The sequence below is a fragment of the Elaeis guineensis genome, chromosome 1, assembly GCF_000442705.2.
Source record: "Elaeis guineensis isolate ETL-2024a chromosome 1, EG11, whole genome shotgun sequence".
Taxonomy (NCBI): Eukaryota; Viridiplantae; Streptophyta; class Magnoliopsida; order Arecales; family Arecaceae; genus Elaeis; species Elaeis guineensis.
The window spans coordinates 163,667,403-163,694,961 of NC_025993.2; the positions used below are offsets into that span (position 1 = coordinate 163,667,403).

The window sequence follows — 27,559 nt, forward strand, 5'->3', positions numbered from 1 at the left end:
TTCCACTCATCTATCTTATCATTATCATTTCTAATATACTCAACTTGTTTTCAATATTATTGATGGAATGAGAAGAAAAATTGGGTGTGCTATAGGTGGGTATAATAATCTCAACAAAAAAAGGGTGAAAAAGGTGTATGTCACACAAATATGTTGTGTAGAATGCTACAATTGGCTGATACTGCATATTTTTGAACAAAGTCTCATGATGAGATTATGTTAAAAGAAGAAAGCATGGGACAAGAAGGGAGTCTCTCTCCCCCCCCCCACCCTTTCCCTCCCTCCCTCTCATACAAACACCTTTCCTGTAATTTAATCTGTTCAGCTGTACATATATGTATATGTGTGTGTGTGTGTGTGTGTATATATATGTATGTATGTATGTATGTATGTATGTATGTATATGTATATGTATATATATGTATGTATATGTATGTATATGTATATATATGTATCTATTATATATATATATACACATACATATACATACTTATAGATACATATACATACATACATACATACATACATTACATGCATGCATGCATACATGTATATGTATGTATGTATGTATGTATATGTATATGTACATATACACACACACACACACTAAAAACCATATCAAATCTGTTTGAGAAATATGGATGGTCAAGAAAGGTGTGACATACTGTGCAAATTAATGGCAGCATTTCTGTAAATTCAGGAGATATCCAAATTATGTATGTACGTATGCATGTATACACACGCTAAAAACCATATCAAATCTGTTTGAGAAATATGGATGGTCAAGAAAGGTGTGACATATTGTGCAAATTAATGGCAGCATTTCTGTAAATTCAGGAGATATCCAAATATATATAATTATAAGAACGTCTAAATAATTTGAGACTTTACCATCTTTTCCACCTTTGCCTATCTCAAAAGGAATAAGGAATGGATGTGTCATGATCGAGTTTGTGAACTGAAGCGATTCTTTTTAGATTCTCCTTTTTCCCCTTTTTCATTTTCTTCTCTAGGATGTTTCTTCTAAGGATTCAAATAATTAATTTTCATAACATTATTTAATAAAAAATTGGCAGCCATATTTATGTGCATGCTTCTATACTTGGTGCATGCTGCATAAATGTAAATGCAGGGAAAAATGATCCCGTGGATGATTATTTTGCAATGCTGACCTCCCAAGAATACCACATCTCAGGTTGTTCTGAGGCAATTTGATTAGTTCCATGTCTTGTAGTCATGCTTGTCGTGATATGTGGACGATCAAAATTTTGGGCTTAACAGTTGTTTGATTGTATGCTTTGTGATGATCACCACTGTTTCTGTTTCTTCTTCCATCCAGTGAGTTTTTACAAAATCGACTCCTGGAAACTTCATAATTTGCTGCGCCTAATATGACCCATGTATCACATTCTCTTGAAGAATCAGGTTTCCCTTTTTCTGGGAATAGAGTTTTCCATGTTTTTGTATGACCTTTTTCGAGACCGTTAGATCTATATAGTTGCACAGACAGAGGATTATATGATGTATGCAAAACGATATGAATCTGACATAATGGCAATTCTTTGAGGCCTCACATGGAGATCATATATGTGGCATCTGCAAACTCCATGTCGATGGTTTTCATTTACACAACTCGTCTACATAAAGCCATACTCTTATTTTTTTTCAGTACGCATTAAGTCACTTATTTAAATCATTGCAGGAACTTGGCACTGATATGAACCTCTATGCCTTGGTGTTTGGAGAATCTGTTCTAAATGATGCAGTATGTGTATTTCCATTGTCTGAAAACCAGTAATTCCAGTAACGCATGGTTATATTAGTCAACTGCTATTGCTTGTTGCTTGACATATCTTTTCCTTGTTGGCATTGTAGATGGCGATTTCCTTGTACAGGTTTGCTTAAAGTGCTCGAAACCTGCTCTTACAACTGTTCCTTATCTATTGTTCACTATTTGACTGAAATATTATGCTCCAGGACAATGTCATCAGTCAGAAGTCATGCTTCATCAGGACAAAACTTTTTCATGATTGTTGTGAGATTTCTTGAGACATTTGTTGGTTCAATGTCTTCTGGTTAGTATGAAATCTTATTATCTACATGCTTATTAAATTTATTATTTGGACTCATTTTTGACATTGAAAAAAGAGGCATGGATTGTTTTCCTTGCATCAGACATGATGGGGAATTTATGCAAACTGTATTTCTTGAATGAAGATTCATAATTAATTGCTCAAAAATAATGTCGTTATCTTTCTTTTATTAGAGTTGGATTAATCAATTTATAATATGGAGCAGGCTCTCATTAGCTAATATGTTATAAATAAATAAACAGCCTGTAATATCTAGAATTCTAGATGGTGTTTTCTCTATCAATTAAACTTACAAACCATACTGTTCTTTGACATTATTTGTGGTACACATAATACATTTATTCAGAGAGGTGTTTTATCTGTAATTCAGACTCATCTAATCATTTACAAAGTGCTGTTAGTCTGTTACCATTGGGTTACAATCAATTAAACAATATGTTGACTACATCTGGTTATTAATTGATGGTCAACTGGTGACCATTGAGTAACAGATTTGCATTAAATTTATTGAATCTATTTTCTTTCATATGCATTTCTTGTATGTTTCGGACCTTTTGGTCCCTCATGCATCATTTCTTATCATGTAAGTCATTGGCAGTTGAGACCATCAGGCAATTACCTGATTAAATAAGAGTTAGATTTGCCTCAAGTTTTTGGTTTTCTGCAACTTAATTATGTATTTCATTCCAGTAATTTAATTTGGAAGAATTTATTTTTCAATTAACTAATATCCTATGTTTAACAGGGGTTGGAGTTGGGTTCACGTCTGCTCTTATATCCTTTTCTAATACCTTTTGTAGTTGTTCTCAGTAGAGTTATAGAGAAGTCTGTTACTTGTTTTTTTTCTGTTATATTTTTTCCTGAATATTATATGAACCATTCTTGATGACTAGGTTTTAGCTAGCTGATAATTTATTGTAACAAGGCAGGCATATGGAAAAGAAAATTTGGAAGGGGGAAAGAAAAGGAAAAGCAAGTGCTATAGCCATACTTAGTGAGGGACTGATATCAGAAAAAGTATGATAATACAAAAAAGAATATTTGTGGGTCAGAAAGCTTAGGCATCAAAGATAATGTAAGGATAATGTACTTATATATATATTATGCGTGCGTTCGTTTGTTCGTTCAAGGAACTTTTGCACAAGTAATTTGTTTTCTATAGTGTTAATGTTGTTGTCATCCTCAGGAAATGTTCTGTTTGAGGAACTTTTGCACTAGTAACTTGTCTTCTATGGGATTGTCAATGGGCTGGGCCAGTTGGTCTCAAATTTGTCTAAGCATCTTTGACCCCCCAAATGGCCCTGACCCGGTCAGCCTGAACTCATATGAAGCTTGAAACATCATGGTTTCAGTTAAAACACAAGCCCTGGCCTGTACTTTTTGGGTTGCTCTTGGACAGGGCCCAGCATATTGACCATCCTAGCCGTTCTTAAACTGTATTATTTCTATTGAAATCTTTCATATGTTGCTAACATAATTTGCAATAATTTCCTTGTTCTTAATTTGATACTTTCTTTCTAAAATCATTTTATTGCTTCAGTCAGATGATTTTGTAAAATGTTAGTTACTGTTGGCTGAAGATATTTTTGATATAACATCTGCCTGCTTAAGGCCCAAATAGAATAATCTGATTATCAAAATGCAACATTTTTATAATTTATAGAGCTATTTGATTTATAGGCAAAGCAATTCAGTTTCTGGTCTGCTGAAGAAAGGAATTGCATGGGTGAATCTATGGTTGTTTCCAGTCATTTTCTTCTTTTTGCTTCATATATTGCTGTTGGCATTGTAAAGCCTTTCCTAAAGCTTATGATGTGAAACTAAACAAAAATTACAGAGTTGTGTATGCATGCATGTGGCCATGGGCATTTTTATTTTTCATTTTTTTTTAGGTGTTTTGTGTGCAAGTGTCTGTGTTTGTATGTGCTTTTTTTTTTTTGTTTTTGGGTGCGGGTGAGGGTGCAGAGATTTGGTGTTTTGGTCACTAAATTTTGTTCTTGCATGCATGCTTGTGTGTTGCTGGGCGCATGAGTATGTTGTGGGGCTATGCATATACGCTTGTCTTGTTGCTAATGTCACTTTTTTGATGTTCAGATCTGAATTTTTTTTTCCTATAGTTGTTTGACATGATTTGATCAGCAATTGAGGTCTACTATAAAGGGTACATTAAGTCCCTAAAAGCAGGAATGGATATTCTCTGACTCCCTGTGGAAATTTCTTATAGGCTTAAGAGCAGCCTATTGAGATTGCTATGTGGTGTTAGACTATGCTACCAAGGAAGCCAGTTAAGTTCAGGAAAATGAGAGGGTCCACTGCCAAGGCAGTCCTGGTTGATAAAGTTAATATAAATCTTGATATCTCCATTCACAGGTGAAAAATCCAGATTTCATGCCATTTAATGGCATAATGATTATTTAAGAAGGATACTCAGTACAATTTGTTGCCTTCATATTGCCAAAATGCTAATTGTGGGAACTAAGCATGACCCAGATAGATCCATATACCCATTGTTGGAATTTGGCCTCTATTAATAACTAATATGTAGCAGCTAGCAAGGGTTTGTGTTCTAGTGTGGTGAAGAATGTCAACATGCAGCTGGATGGAAATCGTATGACCATATCAGTGAAATGTCTGAGGACTACTGACAAAATCATGCAACTATTAGGTGGATGAAAATGGTAGGACCCATATCAGCAAAATGTCTGAGGAATATTGACAAAATCATGTGACTATTTGACTTGTATTAAGGTCTTTGTTCCAAAGTTTTGAATATCAAGATCTGAGGTGCACTCATGTTGCATTAATAACTAATCTTGGGCGACAAACAAACCTTAAGGGACAAGAAATAGATAGAAGTCCAGAACAAATCTTAATGGCAATAGTTTTTGTTTTTTGCTTAGAAAGTGACTATGTTTTTAGTGAGATTGTTGTTAATGTCAGGGAGGCTTGTATTACCAAGCTGAGGGCTATGAATGAGGCAATGAACAAAGCATAGTCATCGAGTCTCTAAATGAGTAAGACATTTTCTCAAAAAAAAAAAAAAAAAAAAAAAAGAGTAAGACATGGGCTCATCTTATTGTAAACAAGTGCAATAACCTGTTTAATATCATAAAGGCATGCAAATGAACATCATCTGACTGGTGCTGAGTTCAAGAGTGAGCTATGGATAGATCGTCTAAGATCAATGCAAAGAGCTCTATTGTTTATTTTCATCATATCATCGGGAGACAGATTCAGCAATTGTGGTTTGTTTCACCTGGTTTTCATTTTCAAAACTGAGGATAGATGTTTCATTCTATTCATGCCTTGTCTGTGGAATCTTCACTGATATGCTAAAGCTTTGGGGCTCAAAAATTCATATGAGCTTCTGAATTCAATCTTCCATTTGCAGTCATTGTTGACTGCCATTATTCATAGAGAGAAGTGATTACAAGTTCTTATGAACTCTGGCTGTTGCTTAGGTTCCAAGCAGATTTTATAACTGCTGAAATGGACGGTAATTACAAAGCACAAAAATTAAGAGTGGGCTATATGTAGAATTTCTGAGATCATTGCAAAAAAAACTGTATCGTTTCTTTTCACTATGTCAGCAGGGAGAGTTCATATTTAGCAATTGTGGTTTGTTTCACCTGGTTTTCATGTTCAAAATCAAGGGTAGATGTTTCATTCTACTCATGTCTTGTCTGTGGAATCTTCCGCGATATGATTGAGTTTTAGAGCTTTAGAATTGAGACGACTGTCCGAATTAAATTTTTGATTTGCGGGCATTGTTGATTGATGAAGCCACTATTCGTAGAGAGAAGTGATCACAAGTGTGGGCTCATGTAGAGCCGGGTTTTCCTCAACTATAGCTGTTGCTTTTGTTCCAAGCAGATTGTATAGCTGATGAAATGCACTGAAATATCAAGGCACAAAGTTAATAAACAGAGAGAGTAGCATGATGTGATACCTTGGTGTCATCAACAACTGTGAAACTTTGGATTAAGAATTTTCCTAGATTTGGCAAATAGAGAGGTAATATAAAACTAAAAGCTCTGGACATTAGACGAGGATGACATTAAATTGAAGTATTTCTGCCATGAAAAAAAAAATGCATCAATATACCCTCTAACGGAAGTAACCTCCGAGATATTATATCTTATAAAAATTTAGAATGATCTTGATCCTTTGGTCTGATGTCCCCTTGATATGAAGTAGGTTGATGATTAAAAGTTCAACATGCAGTGCAGAACCAAATATAATAAACTCTGGTTATGTAAGCCAGACTAATAAGCTGAGATCACACAGAATCCTGCGAACTCTTATCTGACCCAAGATTGGAATATTGCTTAAGCAATTAGATAACACTGAGTGGAGCGATTCTGCACCTAGGTCAATTATTGTTTATCCAATTTTCTTAAACGTCTGGCCTTCCAAGTAGGAAAATTCTATGTAGGTTTAGTTCTTAAAGTAGAACTACTAATAGTCTGAGCAGGTGAACGACAAATTATGGATCTAGATGTTGTCAAAAGATGTGATTGAGCATCAAGTTCCAAACTTGGAATCATGTCTAGAGAACAGCATGGGAAATATTCTCCCCACGGTTATTTAAATAGTGCAACTGATAAAGCAGCAATGCAAAGAAAACTTAGCTGTGATTTGGTGATCTAGGTTGATGCTTTTCATTCTCTTGTGCATATGCTGTAATTGAAAGTTTGCTCTTGGAATTCTGTTCCTAAGAGATGAAACAAGGAGAGTGAAAAAGTAGTTTAGCTGTCTACTGATTGATGGTTTATGCCTTTATGGTCTGTACATGCATTCTCAAGGAATTAGATTCCTTTTGAACCCATTTTTTATCTATGCTAGATTGCTATGTATGAACATATATAATGCTTTGTATATTATCATGATCAGATTTTTAATGATTAAAGAAAATGTTCAGGAATCTATTTTGGAGGGTAACAGGTGTGCTTGCAACTTTTCATCATGGATGATGCATAACAAGATATAGCTGGTCCATGCACCTTGTCTCTTCATAAGATTCAATATTGTTGCATATATTGTGATAAATTTAACGAGGATGTGTACTTTGGTTTTTATTCTCTCTGCAATAAAGTATATTGAAAAACCTTAACCACTTGGTACCTCTTTAAGTATGCTGGGTTGGACATTGACAAGTAAGTATGGCAGTTATCTTTTCTTATCCTTTGATTTTTTATTTTTTTTCAATCTTCTCATAACGGTTGGCAGCTATAAAAAGTACTGAATGACATTGTTTGTTCTTCCAGCCTTCAGAATTTGGAGTGCTGTCTGTTTGTCCTTTTCCCTTACTTTTCGTAAGCCAATACTGAATTCTTATTTCTACATTCAGTTGCATCTGAAAGTCATAATTTGCTAATTTTTGATTATTCTCTCTAGCTACATGCTAGCAGAAGGTCTTGGCCTGTCTGGAATTGTTTCTATATTGTTCACTGGAATTGTAAGTACATTTTCTACCTGTTAACCTGTACAGATATCCATATTTGGTGATAAATGTTTTCAAGATTCTTTATCTTTCCATTCTTTTCAGGTCATGAAGCATTATACCTTCTCAAATTTATCAGAAAACTCTCAACGTTTTGCTACTGCTTTTTTCCACCTTATATCATCATTGGCAGAAACTTTTGTGTAAGATATTGTCACATGAATGATTATTTTAATGCTTATTAAATTCTCATATGAATCACGTCATTATCTTCAGTAAACACCTATATTTCTTTATAAATGTTAATTATATTTCTAGACCAACTTTACAATTAACTTTTCTTACTAAGTTTGTTTGGCCTGCAGATTTATATATATGGGTTTTGATATTGCTATGGAACAACATAGCTGGTCACACGTTGGATTTATCTTTTTCTCAATTGTATCCTTTAATTCATTCATTATGCACAAATTTTATTGCTTTTAGAGTGTTTCTTAGGCGTGGTCTTGTTCTTTCCTTAAGTCTTCATTAAACACCCAGCTGTTCATAGGAGTTGCAAGGTATGAACTTCTGACTCTCCTACAAACCTTTTATTTTGTGATTTATGCTTCTGTTATAAGAGCAAAGTATTGGATGCCTTGATCTTCACTGCTGCAATTTATTTACTAGTTTACTTTTTATCTAGCAAGCTTGATGTGGAGATAGATAGTTCAGTTCAAAATCAGCAGTTGCATTCCTAGCATTTTGTAGATCATTCTTGTTAGCGAGGCTTTCTTTTGCTCTACATCGATCAGACTCCAGGTTCTCCAGGATTTGGTGTACAGCACAAACATATTGAAACGATAGAGTTGTGCTTGCTAACTTGATATGATCCTAAATAAGATTAATATGTTCTTTTAACTTTCTTGTATTAAGGGATGCTTGCATCAATAGAAGACATGACCCTTGATAAAGTGGCTCACAAAATTGAACTGAATCTTATGAATGAGGTTGGAAGATCATATGACATGGTTCATCATTTTTACCTTGTTATGTCTATTTACTAGGGAATGTATAAGTGACTTTTGAAGGTGCACTTGTGGCAACACCAAGGTTTGACTCTCAAGTGCATAACTTGCTGCGTCATAAATGATCCTGTTACTGAGGCTCAGGAGTTTGTTGGTGTTATGTGACTTGCTGTTATGTCCAGGGGTTTGTGTAAAATTGGAATTGCAAATGAAGTTTTCAGGGGATTAGGGCCCAAACTTAGTTACTAAAGTGAAATTGGAATTTACAGAAATGTTTTTTGTAGAATCAAATAAAAAATTGGCCTTACTAGGCACTAATGGTGATGAGATAGCCCAACTTGATCAACTTACACTCTTGGATCTTTTACATGCAAGAACATTGAGATAGAGGATGTCTGATAGAATATGGAAAGAGTGGATGAAGTAAAAATTTGCTTCAAGGATGTCGTGTGACCAATCTATGCCCACCGTGACTTTGTAAGAATCGTGATCAATGGTTGAATAACTAGTACTATTTGCATTAGTACATTATTTGTATGGTATGGTACTGTGCTAACACCCAATACTCCATTATCGAAATTGCAAAAATGAGGCGATATGCCATATTTCAGCATGGATTGCTTTCAAAGAGCTGTGCTCATAAGGGTGTAGATAAGCTAAACATGAGCTAGCAAACTCTATTTGAGTTTGGCTAGAAATGAAAAGAAAAATTGCACAGCTCAATCTCGACCCAAGCTTGAGATGAGCTTGGCAACCCCACCCCAGGCTCGACTCATATATAATCGAGCCAACTCACGCTCAGCTTCTTAAAGCTTGAAAATTGAATCAAGTGAAGATCGAGCTCACTTAGATTGTGAAGCTTGGCTCATTTATCGATTTGCTTGTTAATACACTCAAGGCACGTGAGCTCAGTGATGAGCTTAGCTTAATAGTGAGCTTGATTCGGTCATAAAAGTTAACTTAAAAATTATTGTATAAAGTGAGGAAAATTGAAGCTTTTACCCAAAAAATAAAACTATATCAAAGAAAGATCGATGCTTGTAACAAAAGAAAAACCACTTTTAGCTCATATCTTAATGCATATTACTGAAAACTAGATACTTTTATTTAGATTTGAGTTTTGAGAAAATAGAAAAAAAAACTAAATAAAGATATTCTTTCTGTGTTCGTACTAATCAAGGTTAGCCAAACTGTAAATCTGTTGGTTCAAGACGTGCCAAACCAGATTGGTCAATCACCAGCATGATTCAACCCATCCTTTTGGGATATAAGAGCTTCGCCCCTCCCCTTCTTGAAGCTTCTCTCCTTGGTCTATTTGGAAACCCTATCACCAAAGCCCTCTGCACTGATCGAGTTGATGACGATGACGATGAGGTCCCTACCCAAGTAAGTTTCTCCCTCCCTCCCTCCCTCCCCCTCCTCTCCCTCCCTCTTTATGTCCGTCCCCATTGTCGGATTTGGAGCTCTTGAAGCTCCCTCATGATGGCTTGAACCTCTCTGTCCCAGCCTCTCCTCTCCCTCTCCCTCTCCCTCTCCCTCTTGGTCCCCATTGTCAGATTCAGGGCTCTTGAAGGTCCCTAGTGATGGTTCAAACCTCTCTCTCCCTCAACCTCCCTTTCTCTCCTCCCTCGCCCCCTCTTTTTGGCTCCCTTGTTTTGATGTGTCTCAGAACGACATAGTATTGACCCTTATGGTAAGAAATTGATCGCCGGCTGGTGCAAGCCCTAGAACTGATTTGGTAGACCCTGGTACTAATGCTAGTTGGTAGCAATGTTTTGAAAATTGACTAGACCGGCCAATGAACTTGGTGAACTGTGAACCTACTAATGTGTGGTTGGATATGCTCTTAAACCCATTTTAGCTAAAAAAGTTCTATTTGTGAGAACTGCTTAAAATTATAGTTATAACAATTAATCATTGGAATCATTCTGGGTTTGATCAAACCAATCATTTTTTGAGTCAATACCTCTTATAATGATCTAGGACCTCAGCTAAAAAGGCTAGTGAGAAGGTGGTATTATTTGGGTTCCTTGGCTCTGTATATATACCCAAGGTCTTCTTGCATAATTGATTGGGAACTAGACAGACGCTCGCACATGTGGAACACCGAACCATCCCGAATCGAATGGTTCAGGGCGTTTCGAGCCATCTTGACGGCAAATCGGGATGGTTTGGCTGAGGAAAATGGTACACCAGAGGGAGAGGAAAACAGAGGAAGAGAGATAGGAGGGGAGGGAGAGATGGCATGACGCCATCGGAGGTTGGCCGTGGCCCGTTGAGGCTGTTGGAGGGCTGCAGAGGCCTCCATGGCTTGACGTCGCCCGATAGTGTATTTAATCCAGTGAGAAAGAGAGGAAGAGAGAGGGAGAGCGACCATATCGGAGGGAGGAGTAACTGGTGCAGGGGCATTGGAAGTTGTCGGGTGGTCGCCGTGGCCACCGGGCGATGGAAAACGTATGGATGGAGCTGCGGCTGCAAAACAGGAGTGACCATCCTCGTTCACTCGTCGGATTTTTCTAAAAAGAAAGATGAATACTGAAGCCGGCAAACAGTGAAATCAACAAACCCATTGCCGGCTTCACTGTAATTGGGGTTTTTTAAAAAATAGTCTTTATTTCATGCTCGCGGCGTCGGAGCCTGCGATTGCACCATCCAGAGGCCCTCCAATGGCCTCTCTAGCGGCTTTCCCTCCCCCCTCTCTATCTCTCTCTCTCGACTAAGGATCGACGGATGAAGCGGAGCCTTGATGGGCCTCTGAGTGCATTGCTGGCCCATCTGTGGCCACTGCCAGCATCTCCTCTGGCCACACTCTCTCTCCCTCTCCTTCCCTTTCCCTCTCCTCTCTCTCTTTTCCTCCTCCCGGTTCACTTCTTTTCCTCTATGTCAGTTTGCGCCAGTCCGGTCCAATATGGATCCATACCAACCCGTACTGCCGGCTAGCCGGCATGGGTTCGGATACTAAGTCCGCGAACCTTGCTCACACATGCTGTTACATACTTCTCCTGTTCGAGCCTTGTTATCCTCACTAGGCTAAGGATCCAATCACAAAGATTAAGTCAATTCAGTTACAAAAAATAAAATTGGCCCATAGCTCCAAATAAGCTCGTATTGTAGTATTTCCAACTCCACATAAGCCATGTTAACGATCTTAGAGTCTTTGTTAGGCCATTACCAAGATTTGACATATATTGCTAGTTGTCTAATGGCTGCCTTGGTAGATTGCCATGGGACATTTGCTTGTCTTATTGTGGGATACCATCATTAACCTCCAATAGTTAATGTTGCTGGAATTTGATGAGTCAGACTTCTATTCTCTGCTTGGGATAGATTGCTAGATTTTGTTATCTTGTTTCTTTTGGCTTTCTCATTTGGTTGTGTTTGAGGATGGTGGTTAGGGTTGTAACCAATGCTTATACTTTTATTGTTCATCTTCTTTGTGTCATTTAATCTCCTTATCAAGATTTTAGGTGTGTAGCCATTGGTATGTAACATCGGAACCTCATAAATTCCAAATGGTGATCATCTACATGCCATTTCTATCCATCCTATACAAAACATTCTTTTTATCCATTAAACATATTTTTAGTCATTAATTAGCATTTTAGAGAAATACATGAATGTTATATCTCTTCCGCAAGTTCTATCTGAATCAAGTCAATGGAGTCCTTTTCAATCTAACACCAGTCACTAGGTACCATCTTGTCACTGCTAGCTTTGGTGTTGATCTCAACTAGGTACTCTTGTGCCTTGCATCTTTAGACAATTTTTGGAGCTTTAACTAATGCATCTCTGGTCCTTGCATGTTGTCTGCTAGCTCCCTCACATCTCTTTTCCATACTTTGCTGCTTGGTGACTTATTGGTGGTCTCTCTCTCTCTCTCTCTCTCTCTCTCTCTCTCTCTCTCTCTTATTTTTTTAAACTTTTTTAGCATGCTTTGTCCTACTAAGCATCCAAGATTTGGTTTCTTTTGAGCCTTGATCTCTTAACTGTTGATTTGCCATTTGCGACCTTGTTGTGCGGCTCTTTGATATCGTGCCTAATTAATCACATTGCAATGTTTATTACAAATATCATACTCTTGACTACTGTGGACCTTCGGCTTTGACTGTAGACCTCCAACTTTGGACCGTTCATGAGATTTGGTAATTTGCCTTTAGGATTTGTGTATCAAGTTTATCCTCTGTATATTAGGTTGCTAGGTAGACTCAACAGTTGATCTTGGAGTTCTGCTCATGGATAATTGCTTTTAAGAATAAGCAATATTCTAAGGGGCATAAATCTCTCCATTTAGCGAGACAAGATGCCATCCATTTAGGAATTTTAAATGCCTAACATCAGTTGCTTCATTAGACCCTGGCTTCATATTGTACCTAAGATCACCGAGTTGGTTGCTCAGGAGACCGAACTTTGTGCATTGGCATTTCATGGTGAACTAACCTGCAATTCAAGATTTTTCTCGTTGCGGCTTCTCAGATTACTTCTATTTCTGTTGCAATTCTTCCTCATGCCTCTTACTCTAGCTTCCAATTTTCCATGAGTGATGAGTGCATGCATATTAGCTGTTACTTTATGTGAAAATTACTTAATTATTTTTTATATCTAGTCTATTGAGCAGCCCGCTAACCTATCCACAGATTTAGACCGCTGCGTTATTAAAACATGAACTACTAGGGAACCAACTGTTTGTCTTTTATGAGTTGGGAAAAGGTAGGGTGATGTGTGAGAGATATGCACCACAGAATGTCTATAGATGTTTATGTGGTGTTAGTCATGTAAATTGTATCCCATAAATTTTAGCATATAGGTATTTGCTGTAGCTTTGCTAATTTGTATGTTTACTTGTTGCAAGCTGCGGCGCTGCCTCTTAAGTTGCAGGTGTGAAGCCAAGCATTCTCCCTAGCCTCACGTTCAAGGCTTCTTGATGTTACATGAATTAGGCTTTTCGATGAAAAGTTTATATTGATTAATGCGCTTGGTACATTGAGGGCATGTTTGGTTTTTTTTTTTTTGGGGAGGGGGGGGGATGGTTGAACTTTGGAATGGGAATGGAAATGAATGACTCCTATTCCAGCTATTTGGTTGGGGGAAGTCCATTCCTATTCTGATTTTAGGGGCAATGGAATGTCCCAATCCCCCAAAATCCAATCCCTACTCTCCTCTATATTCAAATCCCATTTTGATTCCGGTCATGAAGCAAACGCATCGGGGGATACAGCCATATGGATTCCCATTCCAGTCGCAAACCAAATGCACCCTAAGTGTATCTTGCACGTTGTTTGCTTTTTCGGTTATTTGTCCCATATCAAATATTTTCCAGACATGCCAACACGTGTCAAATTGAAGGTGAATGGTGAGATAATTGCATAGCCTTTGAGGCATCTTGACTTGCAAGGTCTAGACTCTATGATGTGATTACAGCAAAAAGTTAAAATGATTTATAGGCCTTGTACAGTTGTACCCAATGTTTTTGGTACTGAGATGTGCAGGTGCCAGCAGAGGGCATGCATGTTTGTCTGTATCCTGCCTATTTGCAGAGAACCAACATGTGCCTAAAGGTCCTTTTCTTTTCTTTTCTTTTTCTTTTTAAGGCATGGCACAAAACAAATATAATGGCCAGCATTCCCCAAGCTGGTGACATGTAAAAATATTATTTTTGTGCCAATTTAACATGTTCTTCATGAACTTATTTATGCTTCTGTGATATTGGCACTTCTGTCGGAGTTGGCCCTTCATAGGTGGCTTGTGACTTATGTTCAACATTTACATGCTAGTATAAATAGGCAGTAATTTATCGTAGATATTATCAGCATGAACTATGCAACAAGCATTTGGTGGTGGCTTTTGCTAGTTTACTATAATATCTTATACATTTTTTTTTGTCCATATCATATATTTTTAAATCTTTTGTACTTATGCAGGACTGCTTTAAGAATATTACAGGCATGGACCTGTTGCACTCTGATTCCATCACCTTCTTCCTTGTTACAGACACTTTTCATGTTGTATCAATTTCATGCTTTAGTTTGTTAATTTTGTTTCTAGGGATTTCTGATTTGTAGCAATCTGATTCTAAGAATATCTTCAATAACATCACATGACCTTCTTGATTTGTCTTTACTTTAGGGCGGCAAATGTGTTTGGTTGTGCTTACTTGGTCAATTTGGTTCGTCCAGCACATCGCCAAATACCCCTAAAACACCAGAAGGCTCTTTGGTACAGTGGTGAGTACATAGACTGGTAGAATGTAAGATTACATTTGAATTTTTTTTTTTTTAAATGATAGATAATTTTTGTGCACGCAGGACTTAGAGGGGCTATGGCTTTTGCCCTTGCTCTGCAATCAATCCATGAACTTCCTGAAGGGCATGGACAAACAATATTCACAGCTACCACTGCTATAGTTGTCCTGACGGTAGGTGTTGTTTGTGATGCTTGCTTTCTATTCCAAACAATGCACATTTAAAGTGCGCATTGGGACCTGGTCATTGCATGCTTCCTGGCTTACTGAATGCGCATCTTTCTTGTTGAGATGTTCTTGATTTTCCAGGATGATTTCAATAACATATTCTTTCTTGATTGAAGATCTTTTTTCAGTAAAAGGTAAATGAAATATGTTCATGGCCAATCGAAAGGAACTAGCACTTTCTTCCAAGGTCATAAAATACATAGTGCCAAACTTCTTCAAATTCCATACCAAGCTTTCTGTAATTTTTCAATCTGGCATCCCTTCCAAAAAAAAAAAAAAAAAAACAACAACAACAATGCTCGTATTGTCATATGCTTCAACATGAACTCTTCAAGAAAACTAAAAATCCTTCTGAATCCAGTGCAGAGGGTTTGTTTGAGAGGTGAAGCATTTTACCAAGTGAGCCTTATGAAGTCAGTAGCTATATGGTGGATAATATGTCATATCGAGTTTAGCAGGAAGATCATAATGTTGAGAATAATACCCATCAATATCTGCATAGCGCCATTCTTCTGTCTAAAGCCATATGCCATCATGTAAACCTTGTATCTGTTGATTCAACCATTTAGGTTGGTATTGTTTTTTTGCAGACCAACATCTGCGAAATAGGTTCTCATATGCTGGTTCAGAAACACGGTCACATCTTATAATGGTGTGGTATGCTATTTGGCCACAACTGTTGTATTAAAGAACTTGCAAAAGCTGCATGCCATGCATGTGAAATCTAGGAGAAAGTGTATGAGAGAAAGTAATGTATGTATGTATGTGTGTCCATAAATTGTGCAGAAGATGTAAACAAAATATGCAGAGTCAGAAAACTGAAATTCCAAAATAGGATAAAAACCAAGAATGCAAATTGTCTCATACATAGACGAAAACTGTGACATGCATGACTGGAGCAAGAGTAAACTGGCAGTTAGAAAAGAAAAAATTGTACATAATTGAAATGCAACAAATAACTATATTGGCATGCAAAAAAAAATCACCACCTATGTACATATGTGGTGAATACCACCTAACATTAATACAATTGTTTGCATATAAAATCTAGTGAATAATAGACATGCATATTAGAAAGGCTACTGTAGGTATTAGAAGTTTTGTCGTAGAGGTGAATTTTGTCAATAAAAATCATGATTTTAGATAACAGCCATCATAACATTGTGATGATCATGATTACTTCGGAGGGGGTTCTTTATGCTATAATATGAATAAGAAGTATTTGAACAACAACAATTGTTTGACTGTTGTTTTGTTAGCATATGATCAAGATCTGTTATATACCTTTTATGGCATTCGCTAAGCATGCTGTTTTGTAATATTTCGAAATTCAATCTTTTGTGCCTATTAGATTTTTTTATTTAGTCGACAAATAAGAATAATTTTTTATTTGACCAGCATGATTTGGGCTAATAACACTGTTATTAGTTTTTGGTTATTGACTATTATTTTCCATTACAACAAAAATAACAGCTGATATAGCCGCATTTGCTTTAAAGCCTAATAAACTATGGGCAGGTAGTTTTGGGAAAGTAACGTGTGTTATAACCATCATAATGACTAGTCGGTTTTGGGCGTTCAGTGGGTATCTGTCATTGCTGTACATGCTAGTAATGGATACTAAATATTACCCGTTATCTAGCCATTATTCTATTATAATGACAGTGCAGACAATAATCATCATGTAACATTAACATATTCATTATTTAATTCAAATATCTGTACTGTATGGAAGATTTTTTTTATCCAGTCAGCAATCAAAAATATTTTATTCAGTCAATCGTGGTTTGGTAAATAATGTCATTATTTTTCCGTCATTAGTCTTTTATTTCTCTTGTAATCGCTAATAATCTAACAATGTACTTGCTGTAATACATTGATACATTATTTGCCATAATTTTAGGACACAGTAGTGCAGAAAACATATATTCCTCTTTTTTTATGCCATCTGAACATAAATAAGAGTCACTTGGGCATTAGAGAAAATGGAAGAATCCACTCAATGGAATATTAATTGATGCCTTGGCTGCTGTGCACGTGAATCAGAAGTCAGAAGAAAAAACAGCCAAATCCGTTCATGTGCTGCTTGGCATGGAGGAAAAGGGTAAGCCTCTGATGGTGCGAGCCACAAGCTTCCTCGGCCATAGGCAACCAAGGACCCATGGGCAAACATAGAAAGAAGAGGGTAAAAAAGAGTAGAAAGTGAAGTTTGAAAGAATATTGGAATATGCTATGGTGGCTATTTATATGTATAGATGGAACATACATGATGCAGTGCCACTATGTGACCATAGATTATGGTAGAATTAGGGGAACAATCGAGCCGAATCGAGTCGAATAGCTAGTGGCTTGAACCTGACTTGCTTCAAAATATTTGGGCTCAAAGTTGGACTCAAGATCGGTGAATCCCTAATATCCAAGCTTGAAATTGACTCAATAAAGAAGAAAAAGCAATCCTCGAGATTGACTCGACTTGACTTGAATATTAACCTAGCTATACTCGAGCTCATGTTCGAGCCTTGTTCATACTTAAAAAAATATGGTAAAAATAGAGTATAACATACTTATATTTTAAAATATTAAATTAATAATATATTATATGTAAAATATAATATTGTTAAAAATACATATACTTGACAGGCTCATAAGCCTTTGAGCTAAGTATTTTGCTACTCGAGCTTGACTTGAAAACTATTTGAGCAACTCGAGTTTGACTCAAGCTTGGCAATAGTCGACTCAAGTAGAGCTTGGACTGAGTCAAGCTCGAGTAGCTGTTTGGCTCATTTGTACCTCTAGTAAGAATGATAAATCATAGATGGGGGTTAATGGTATTAAAACTTGCCTGTGTGATGATGGCTTATCCGTGGAGGCACTAGCTGAGCTACATCATGCAATTGGCGTAAGCCTAGATAGTGGAAAATCTCAATATAGAAATGCCTAACAAGTTCTAAAGCAGGGGCAAGAGGGGGTTAATTATAGGAGATGGTGAAGATGTCAATGACTCTATAGGAGTGATATGGATCAAAAAGGTAATATTATCAATTTAAAAGGTTGGAAAAAAATGTAGAGTGGCACTTGAAGAAGTTGATGATGTAAAAGATCTGTAATTATTGCAAAAAAATCATAATATCTCTGGTACCTTCTATATTGTTAATGGAAAAGATAATTTTGTATTTCTTATCTTCATCTTCATGAATACAACTCTTTAAATAGATTAAAAGGGAATAGCTACTATGGTAGCTTTACAATTGTATCCAAACATATATGGAAGCTATACAATTGTGTCTAATAATCAAACAAATGTGGTAAATTTGATCCTGGAATCTCTATAGTAATCACTACCATAATAGCCATGATATTTAGGACCATAATAGCTATGATATTCTGACCATAATAGCCATGATCTTCTGATCTTGGAATCCTTGAGAATAACAATGGTATTCTGACCATAATAGCCATGATATTCTGATCTTGGAATCTTTGAGGTCATGCTTACCATAGTAGTCATGATCTTGACAACTCATTTTGATATTCACCATGATTCTATGTTTTATTCTTAACACTCTCCCTCAAGTTGGAGATAGATATTAATCATGCCCAGCTTGTCACAAATGTAATCAATCCTGGTTTGGGTAAGACTCTTTGTAAACAAATCGGCCAATTGATCCTCTGAGTGTATGTAACAGGTGGAAATGAGTTTTTGCTGAATCTTTTCCCTCACAAAGTGACAATCAACTTCGATGTATTTCGTCCTTTCATGAAACACTGGATTCGATGCAATATACATAGCTGCTTGATTATCACACCACAGCTTCATAGGAGAAGAATTTATATGACCAATCTCTTCTAGAAGATGTTGAATCCACATTAATTCACATGTTGTCGGTGCCATGGCCCGACATTCTGATTCTGCACTTGATCGAGAGACTATTTTGCTTTTTATTCTTCCAAGATATTAAATTTCTTCCCATAAATACACAGTATCCTGTTATAGACTTCCTATCATTAGGCGAACCTGCCCAATCAGCATCAGTGAACCCCTCAATCTGTATACCACCATGATTTCCATACACAATACCCTTTCTTGGGGTTCCTTTCAAGTATCTCACTATACGGATTAAGGCATCCCAATGTACAATAGTGGGTGCTGTCATGAACTGACTCAATACACTCACAGAAAATGTAATGTCTGATCGAGTGATTGTGAGGTAGTTGAGTTTTCCAACAAGTCTTTTGTATTTCTGTGGTTCAGTAAACATCTTCTCCTCATCTACTACAAGTTTGACATTTGAATCCATAGGAGTTTCGCAAGGCTTTGCTCCAAGTAGACCAGTATCTATCAAAAGATCTAAAACATTTTTTGAGAAAGAAATATACCTTTCTTTGAGTAAGCTAGTTCAATCCCAAGAAAGTATTTCAGTTGTCCCAAATCTTTTGTTGGAAAACTTGCCTGAAGAAACTCCTTTAGTAAAGAAATATCTTGTGCGTTGCTCCCTGTAACACAATATCATCAACATACACAATCAACAAAATACAACCACTGTCAGTATGTTTGAAAAACATAGTATGATCACATGAACTCTTCATGCCAAACTCTATCACCACATCACTGAACCTGCCAAACCAAGCTCTGGGAGATTACTTCAACTCATATAATGATTTTTTTAATTTGCACACCTTACCATACTCTCTCTGAGCAACAAACCCAAGGAGTTGCTCCATATACACTTCTTCCTGCAAATCACCATGAAGAAATGCATTCTTGACATCTAAATGATACAAGGGCCAACAATAAGTAGCAGCTAAGGAAATAATTATACGAATAGATGTCATCTTAGCCACAGAAGAGAAAGTATCAGTATAATCCACACCATAAGTCTGGACATATCTCTTAGCTACCAAACGAGCTTTTAATCTATCAACAGAACCATCAGCCTTCATTTTCATCACATATACCCACTTATACCCAATAGTATGGTTACCTGATGGGAGAGAAATCAGGTCCCAAGTGCCATCAGCCTTAAGAGCCGACATTTCTTCCTCCATAGCTGTCCTCCAATCATTGTGTGACAATGCCTCATCTAATATTTTAGGAATAGTCATAGAATCAAGAGAGGTAACAAAGGAGCAGGTTGATTGTGATAAATGATTATAAGAAACAAAGGATGAAATAGGATGGGTACAATTGCGTTTACCTTTTCTGAGAGCAATAGATAGATTAAGATTAGAATCAGACGATGCGAAAGTCGGTAGGTTTGAGATAGCCACTGATGGATCTGCTAGTTGAGGACCTGCAACAACTGACTTGGGAGGTTTATCACGATGGGTGTAGACATAAGTAATAGGAGGACGAGGTGGATTACGTGAAGCTGTAGGAGTGGAATAATTGATCGTGTAAATCAGAAAGTCCTTCATAGAATCCATCTCAAAAGTAGAAGGAGAGAGACTAGCAAAGAAAGGATTCGATTCAAAGAAGGTGACATCTCGAGATACAAGGTATCGACCTAGCACGGGAGAATAACATCGGTACCCTTTTTGTGTACAGGAGTATCCAAGAAAGGCACACTTTAGTGATCGAGGGTCCAACTTACTAATCTGAGATCTCATATCCTGTACAAAATAAGTGTAGCCAAATGTCTTTGGAGGAATGGGAAACAATGATTGAGTGAGGAACAAAACTGTATAAGGTGCACGACCATTAAGAACAGAGGACGGCATGCGATTTATAAAAAATGCAGTAGTATGAACCGCATCTGTCCAAAATATTTTAGGTACTTTCATTTGAAACATTAAGGCTCTAGCCAATGTTGTCAAATTGGGATTCGACTCATGAATCGTCCATGCCTTAACTTGAATTGCGACTCGAATCGTGACCCGAATCGTAAGATTCAGTAACAAAAAGCACAATCAAAATGTATACCAATCTATTCATTAACGAATACTCAAAAAGATGTCCAAAAAGTATAGATAAGTTTAAAATACTAAGTCCAAAACATAAATTAAAAATAAACATGAAGTATCACTAATTTACTATTCACTCAAAAAATTTAATAGAATCTTCAGTCATCACAATCATCCGCAAGGCTAATGTCGTCATCATCGCCGCCATCGTTATCATCATCATCATCTTCAAACATAATCATCTCTTGATTCTCTTCTTCTTCCTCTTCTTCCTCATTACCTTCATTTTCTTCTATCACTTCAATATCTTCCTTAACAACCTTTTCTTTCCCTTTACCTTTACTATCAAGATTTAAGTTTCTTGGTCCTACAAAAATGCTTTAAGAATCAACAAAGCCAAATAAGAAAATAAGGTAATTGTTTTAAAAATTAAGAACTAAAAAAAAAAGAAAATAATTTGCATATCTCTCTTATTCTGTTATTAGGTCCCTCATCAACATCAAAACATTCACTTACATCCAACCAAGACACATCATTCGGTAAGCATGGCTCTTCTTGCTCAGTTATCCACTCATCATCTGATTCCATATCTGATAAATATATCGGATCATATGTCTCCCCCTTTTCTTGTCTTTTTTGTTGTCTCATCTCAAGTTGAATATTGTACTTGACAAACACCAAGGCATTCAATCTTTGTTGCTCCAAACGGTTTTTTTTTTGGAATGAATATGTTCAAATGTGCTCCAATTTCTTTCACATCCAGTGGTACTACAAATAAGACTTAGTACTCAAATTGCTAGCTTTTGAAGTTCTTTGCACTGTTCTCCAAAATTTTTCTACCATAGAGCTAGACAAATAAAATAAGATAAATTAAATTTAAATTTGATAGGTAAAAATAAATTCATAAAATTAAAATTATAATTATCTGGTTGTTTTTTATTTCTTGTTGATACTGCCATGTCTATCCCAAATAAACCTTCGGCCTTCTTAAATTTTTCAAGTTGTGAATCAATGATGACTCTTGTCTTAACATCTGGATACATCTTCTCAATTGTCTTGAACAATCCAATTTTTACTTTAGCATTAGCATTAAAATTAGGATCATATTGGAACCTAAAGATCATGAATCAAAAAATAAATTTAAATTTAAAATAATAAAATTTACTAAAGGAATAATGTAAATTAAAAAAAGTGTGACTTGGGATTAAGATAATATGCTGCCGCATGGAGTGGTCTATGAAGTTGCAAATCCCAACGGATGTCAATTATCTACCAAATCCGATCATACCTCTTCTTAACATTGTTGAAATTTTTGCCAATTTGTTCCTTTACTCTATCCATTGCTTCATAAATATAACCCATAGTCGGTTTTGCATCTCCATCAACAAGTCTCAACACTTTGACCAAAGGAAGGACACACTTCAAACAATATTTTGTAGCTTTTCAAAATCTGTTATCACTCAATACAAGTTTTTGAACTTTTCTAGCCTCAAATTTGCATGCATAAGTGTTCCTTGCTTATTCTTCTGAAGCAAACATAGCCCTTAAAGCAATCTTCCTGTCTAGTATGCTTCTCAAAGTAAGATAGGATGTTGCAAATCTAGTAACCGCCGGTCTTGTCAATTCCTTGTTCTTAAAATATTTTCTAAACAAACTAAGAATCCAAGTATGGCGGTAAATATAAACTGTAATTTACCTTGCCTTGCCAAGTGTATTAAAAAAAATTGGAATGTTTCCAATGTCACTAAGTATTAAATCTAAACAATGGGCTGCACATGGAGACCAAAAAAGATGCTTTCTCTTTTCTTCTAAAAGTCTACCCACGCCAACATAAGCAGAGGCACTATTTGTTACCACTTGAACTACATTTTTCCTCTCCAATCTCCTCTACTAAGCTGTTAAGCAATTCAAACAATTTATTTGAATCCTTACTAACATCAGAGGTATCCAATGATTTGAGGAACACCATTCCACTTGGACTATTCACAAGAAAAATAGTAATAGATCGATTTTTTCCATCAGTCCAACCATCGGACATAGTTGAACATCTTCCACTCATCTTTATATTTTATCAAATGTTCATTAATACTTTCCACCTCTTTCTTCAAGAAAGTAACTCTGGCTTCATGATAAGAAGGAAATTTCAATCCTCTTTCATGCTCCCCAACAGATTTTAACATTTGAGCAAATAAAGGGCTTTTGACCAAATTGAATGCCCATGCATGTCCATATAGAAATCTACAAATATCTCTAACCACTGGTTCTCTTTTTTTTATCATTTCATTCATTGTCCGTTGTTTACATACATTTTTCCTTCTTTTCATCATAAATGAATCCATAGTTCTCTTATTTTTGCATTTGGCTCATCTACTTCAAAGCACTCAACATCATGATCCAAATTTTTTTTCAATTTCTTTCTCTCCCAACAAATTTTTAAAAAAATGCTGAATTTCTTCAGAAACTTAAGTACAGGGAGAAACATTGTTGTGTACTTGCAAGATGATTTTTCATTCTATTCACTCCCCAAAAACTTTTGTTACAATAACTGCATACAAGATGTAATCGATTTTTATCACCTCCTTTGCCATCATCAAATTTTTTACAATGATTCCAAGTGGGATCCACAACTTTAGATTTTTTTCTAGGTGCCATTATTAAATAAAATAATAATACACAATTTTACTGCAAGTATGTAAATTAATTTCTGTTGAAAAAATAAAAATTGTTAAAAAAAAATTAATCTTACTATTACTGCTGTTTTTATTTTTTTGGGTGAGGATTTAAGTGGATAAGTATTTATCTAAAGTAAAAAAAAAAGAGAAACAAATCATTCCGTTCTATTGGTGGCAACGGAATGGAATGGGACTGTCACCGACCTCTCCCCGTTCCCCTCTCGCCTCTCGGTCTCGAAGCTTCAAGGGAAGTCCTGCTTTTAAAAAAAGGGACAAGGAAAGCTCCGGTCTGATCGAAAAAAAAAAAGGCTTTCAAGCTTCGGCGGCTTCGGGAAAGAGAAACAGAGGAGGGTTTCGGGCGGCTTCGGGGAAGAGGAACAGGGGGGGTTTCGGGCGGCTTCGGAGAAGAGAAGCAGGGGAGAAATAGAGGGATTGGGAAGGTTTCGGTTTGATGAAAAAAAATAAAGCTTCTCGAAAGGAGAAACAAAGAGACCGAGGAAGAGAAATAAACAAAGCAACAGGAAAGAGGAACCTACCAGACCTACGGCGAACTTGCGGTGATGCTTCGAAGGCTTCGAGCTCGAGGCCTCCTCTTCCCCACATGACCTCTTCCTCTTCTCGCCGTCGTCTTCGAAGGCTTGAAGCAGCCAGAGAAGAGTTCAAAGGTAAGAATTCTCTTTGATTTGCTTGTGGTTTTTTGAATCTCTGGCTCTTTGGCTTTCGAAAACGACGAAAAACCACCATCAGACCTACCTTTTCTGACTCGACGGTAACGGACGATTCCTCAAGTCGCACGATTCAGTCGACGGACTCGTGATTCAGGTGTGATTCTTCTCTTTTTTCGATTCTTCATTCTGGTTCGACTCGGCCATGACGTGAATCGTCGCGAATCGTACGAGTTAACTTGCGACTTGTACGATTCTAACAACAGAGGCTCTAGCAACTTCCATAAGATGACGGTTCTTCCTCTCAGCTATTCCATTTTGTTGAGGGGTAACAATACATGACGTTTCATGGATAATACCATTCTGTGTCATATAGGAGTTAAATTGATCAGAAAAATATTCTTTGGCATTATCACTATGAAGAATATGAACATTGTAATTATATTGAGTACGAATCTTAGAACAAAAAATAGAGAAAGTATAAAACAACTCAGATCGAGATTTCATTAGATATAATCAAGTACTTAAATAACATCAACAAAAATTATAAAATATCGAAAGCCAGACTTGAAAGTAACAAGACATGGACCCAGACATCAGAGTGAACAAGATCAAAAGGAAACAAGGCTCGTTTATCCACTCTTGGAGGATATGACATCCGATGGTGTTTAGCAAACTCACACGACTCACAAGACAAACTAGTTACTGAACTTAACTCAAGACACATTTTTTCAAGACTTCTAAGGATGGATGACCAAGACGACAATGAAGTTGGAATGGAGAGATGTCAGACCTGACAGTAGATGCCATACCAGATGGGATAGTAGTAGCAACCTCATCCAGGAGATACAACCCATTTGCCTCGCTTCTCTTATCAAGGATCTTCCGAGTCGACAGATCCTGAAACAAACAGTAGTCAGAAAAAAATATAACACAACAATTTAAGACTTTAGTGATTTGGCTAACAGACATCAAGTTAAAAGAAAATTTAGAAAGATATAATACAGAAGACAAGGATAGCGAAGAGGTAATGGATGTATCTCCACTATCTAAGACTTGGTAGTGGATCCATCTGCTAGTGTTACATTAAAGCACTCATCAGATGGTTTGTAATGGGATAAGATATCTTGATCATCTGTCATGTGGTCGGTGGCACCTGAGTCAATGACCCGGTATTGAGATGAGGATGAAAAGTAGGCAACATGATTACCTATCTTGATTAGAGTAGCTTTAGAGGAGGATGTCGACGGTTGAGACTGCTGAAATTGGGTGTACCTTACAAACTCTTCATCAGACATGACTACGGTGCGACCCTCTGGATGATGAGTAGCTAAATCAATTGGATGTGATACAGCATGAGCAAATTTGGATGTCTGATATTGAGGCTGCATCTGCTGTGCCTGTGGAGGTTTAGGACACTGATGACGAAAATGTTCTGATTCTCCACAGTTATAGCACACCCTCCTGACTCCCACGACCACCATATCCTCTACCTCCACGTCCTCTACCACCACGTCCTCCTCTCCCTCTATATCCATCACCACCATTATTCTGAGATACAAAGACAGATCCACCAGACATGTCCTTAGTACCAAAAGTACTTTCCCGGGCTACACTGAGTACAGTAGTGACAACATCGAACAAGGAATCTACATCCTTGTTGGTTAACAACTGTGATCGAATCACCTCTTACTCTGTATCCAATCCAGACAACCACAACCAAATACAAATAGTCTTTTGCGCTGCTCCATCATAGCTACATCAGTGGAGATCAGCATTGCCGTACAAAAATCTTCTGTGGCTTGTTTATACTCATAGTAATACTCTACGATACTTCGTCCATTTTGACTTGGACGACTCACCTCTTGAGCCAAACTATATAACTTCTCATATTTCTAGTCTCAGAAAAACACTGATGTAATAACTCTCATAACTCTTTCACCGTAGTAACGTGCTGCATTAAGAGAGCCATCTTCTATCAATGCAATTGACAATCTGAGAAAATAGTCTCTTATCTTCAGCCAACCATAGTTTAGCTTCCCTTTCTTCCTTAAGACATAATTCAGTAAGGTGTTCTTCCTTGCCAAGTCCTCCAACATTGACCTTGACAAGAAAATGTAATTCCACAAAATTAGATCCATCACTAGCTAGCATCATATCAATTAATTTCTGGTGTGAGAACACCACTTCAACACTCTTAGGACCCTCTTCCGACGCCATTACTCAAACACTTCACTAAACAATATCACAACAAACTACACCCTCACACCTCCACAGCTCGCATCATGCTATCACAAATAACCTGAGATCAACCTAATCATCCCTATTAGAGACTTCTAATCCATAGGTTATTATCACACAACCTACATTCTATCAAAACAAACTCCACAATCATTGCAAGAAATCTGCACTGAAAGGCAGAAATCAGTAAACACATAGATACACAAATAGTAGACTATAAAAGGACTGATCTGGATGGCGGTATGGCAGATCTACAAATTTGATTCTGGGGTAGATCTAGGTTGGCAGGGGCTGAAAGGGTTAGGAGATGATGGGAGGTGGAAAGAAGATGGTGGCTGGACAGAGAAAGGGGGGGTGGCTACTTGCTTTGGTTAGATTTTGGCTCTGATACCATGTTAATGGAAAAGATAATTTTGTATTTCTCATCTTCATCTTCATAAATACAACTCTTTAAATAGACTAAAAAGGAATAGCTACTATGGTAGCTTTACAATTGTATCCAAACACATGGAAGCTATACAATTGTGTTTAATAATCAAACAAGTATGGTAAATTTGACCTTGGAATCTCTATAGTAATCACTACCATAATAGCCATGATATTCTGACCATAATAGCCATGATCTTCTGATCTTGGAATCCTTGAGAATAACCATGATATTCTGACCATAATAGCCATGATATTCTGATCTTGGAATCTTTGAGGTCATGCTTACTATAGTAGTCATGATCTTGACAACTTATAATGATATTCACCATGATTCTATGTATTATTCTTAACATATATTATGAATAAAACAAATGGTCAAGCGAGTCATTTTGGTGAAAAGAAGATTTTCATGGTACATTCAGTGACTTGAAGATGGGTATATTCGGGAAGTTGAACCTTTAGAGGTAGTGGAGGATATATGATTTGCCGAGGTAATTCATGCTTAAAAAATTGTTCTTTACCAAAACATGGTGGAATTTGTGGCACAATGGAAGAAGCATGTAGTTTTAATTGTATGATGCTTTTCGATGCGGATGAGGTTGTGAAAGGAGAGGTAAGTGTGTAAAACAAAGCCAAATTCAT

General features: G+C 36.8%; 1 protein-coding gene across 1 annotated transcript in view; it reads left to right on the forward strand.

The window, feature by feature from the left end:
* LOC105039506 (sodium/hydrogen exchanger 6) overlaps positions 1-27,559 on the forward strand; it is a 37,120-nt gene that overhangs the window by 6,113 nt on the left and 3,448 nt on the right. Inside the window, exons 7-18 of the mRNA XM_010915675.4 lie at positions 1,703-1,765; positions 1,876-1,895; positions 1,978-2,075; positions 2,839-2,867; positions 7,218-7,249; positions 7,361-7,408; positions 7,491-7,551; positions 7,642-7,739; positions 7,902-7,977; positions 8,077-8,096; positions 14,667-14,764; positions 14,846-14,955. Coding sequence (XP_010913977.1) covers positions 1,703-1,765; positions 1,876-1,895; positions 1,978-2,075; positions 2,839-2,867; positions 7,218-7,249; positions 7,361-7,408; positions 7,491-7,551; positions 7,642-7,739; positions 7,902-7,977; positions 8,077-8,096; positions 14,667-14,764; positions 14,846-14,955 — 753 coding nt within the window. The remainder of the gene's footprint in view (positions 1-1,702; positions 1,766-1,875; positions 1,896-1,977; positions 2,076-2,838; positions 2,868-7,217; positions 7,250-7,360; positions 7,409-7,490; positions 7,552-7,641; positions 7,740-7,901; positions 7,978-8,076; positions 8,097-14,666; positions 14,765-14,845; positions 14,956-27,559) is intronic.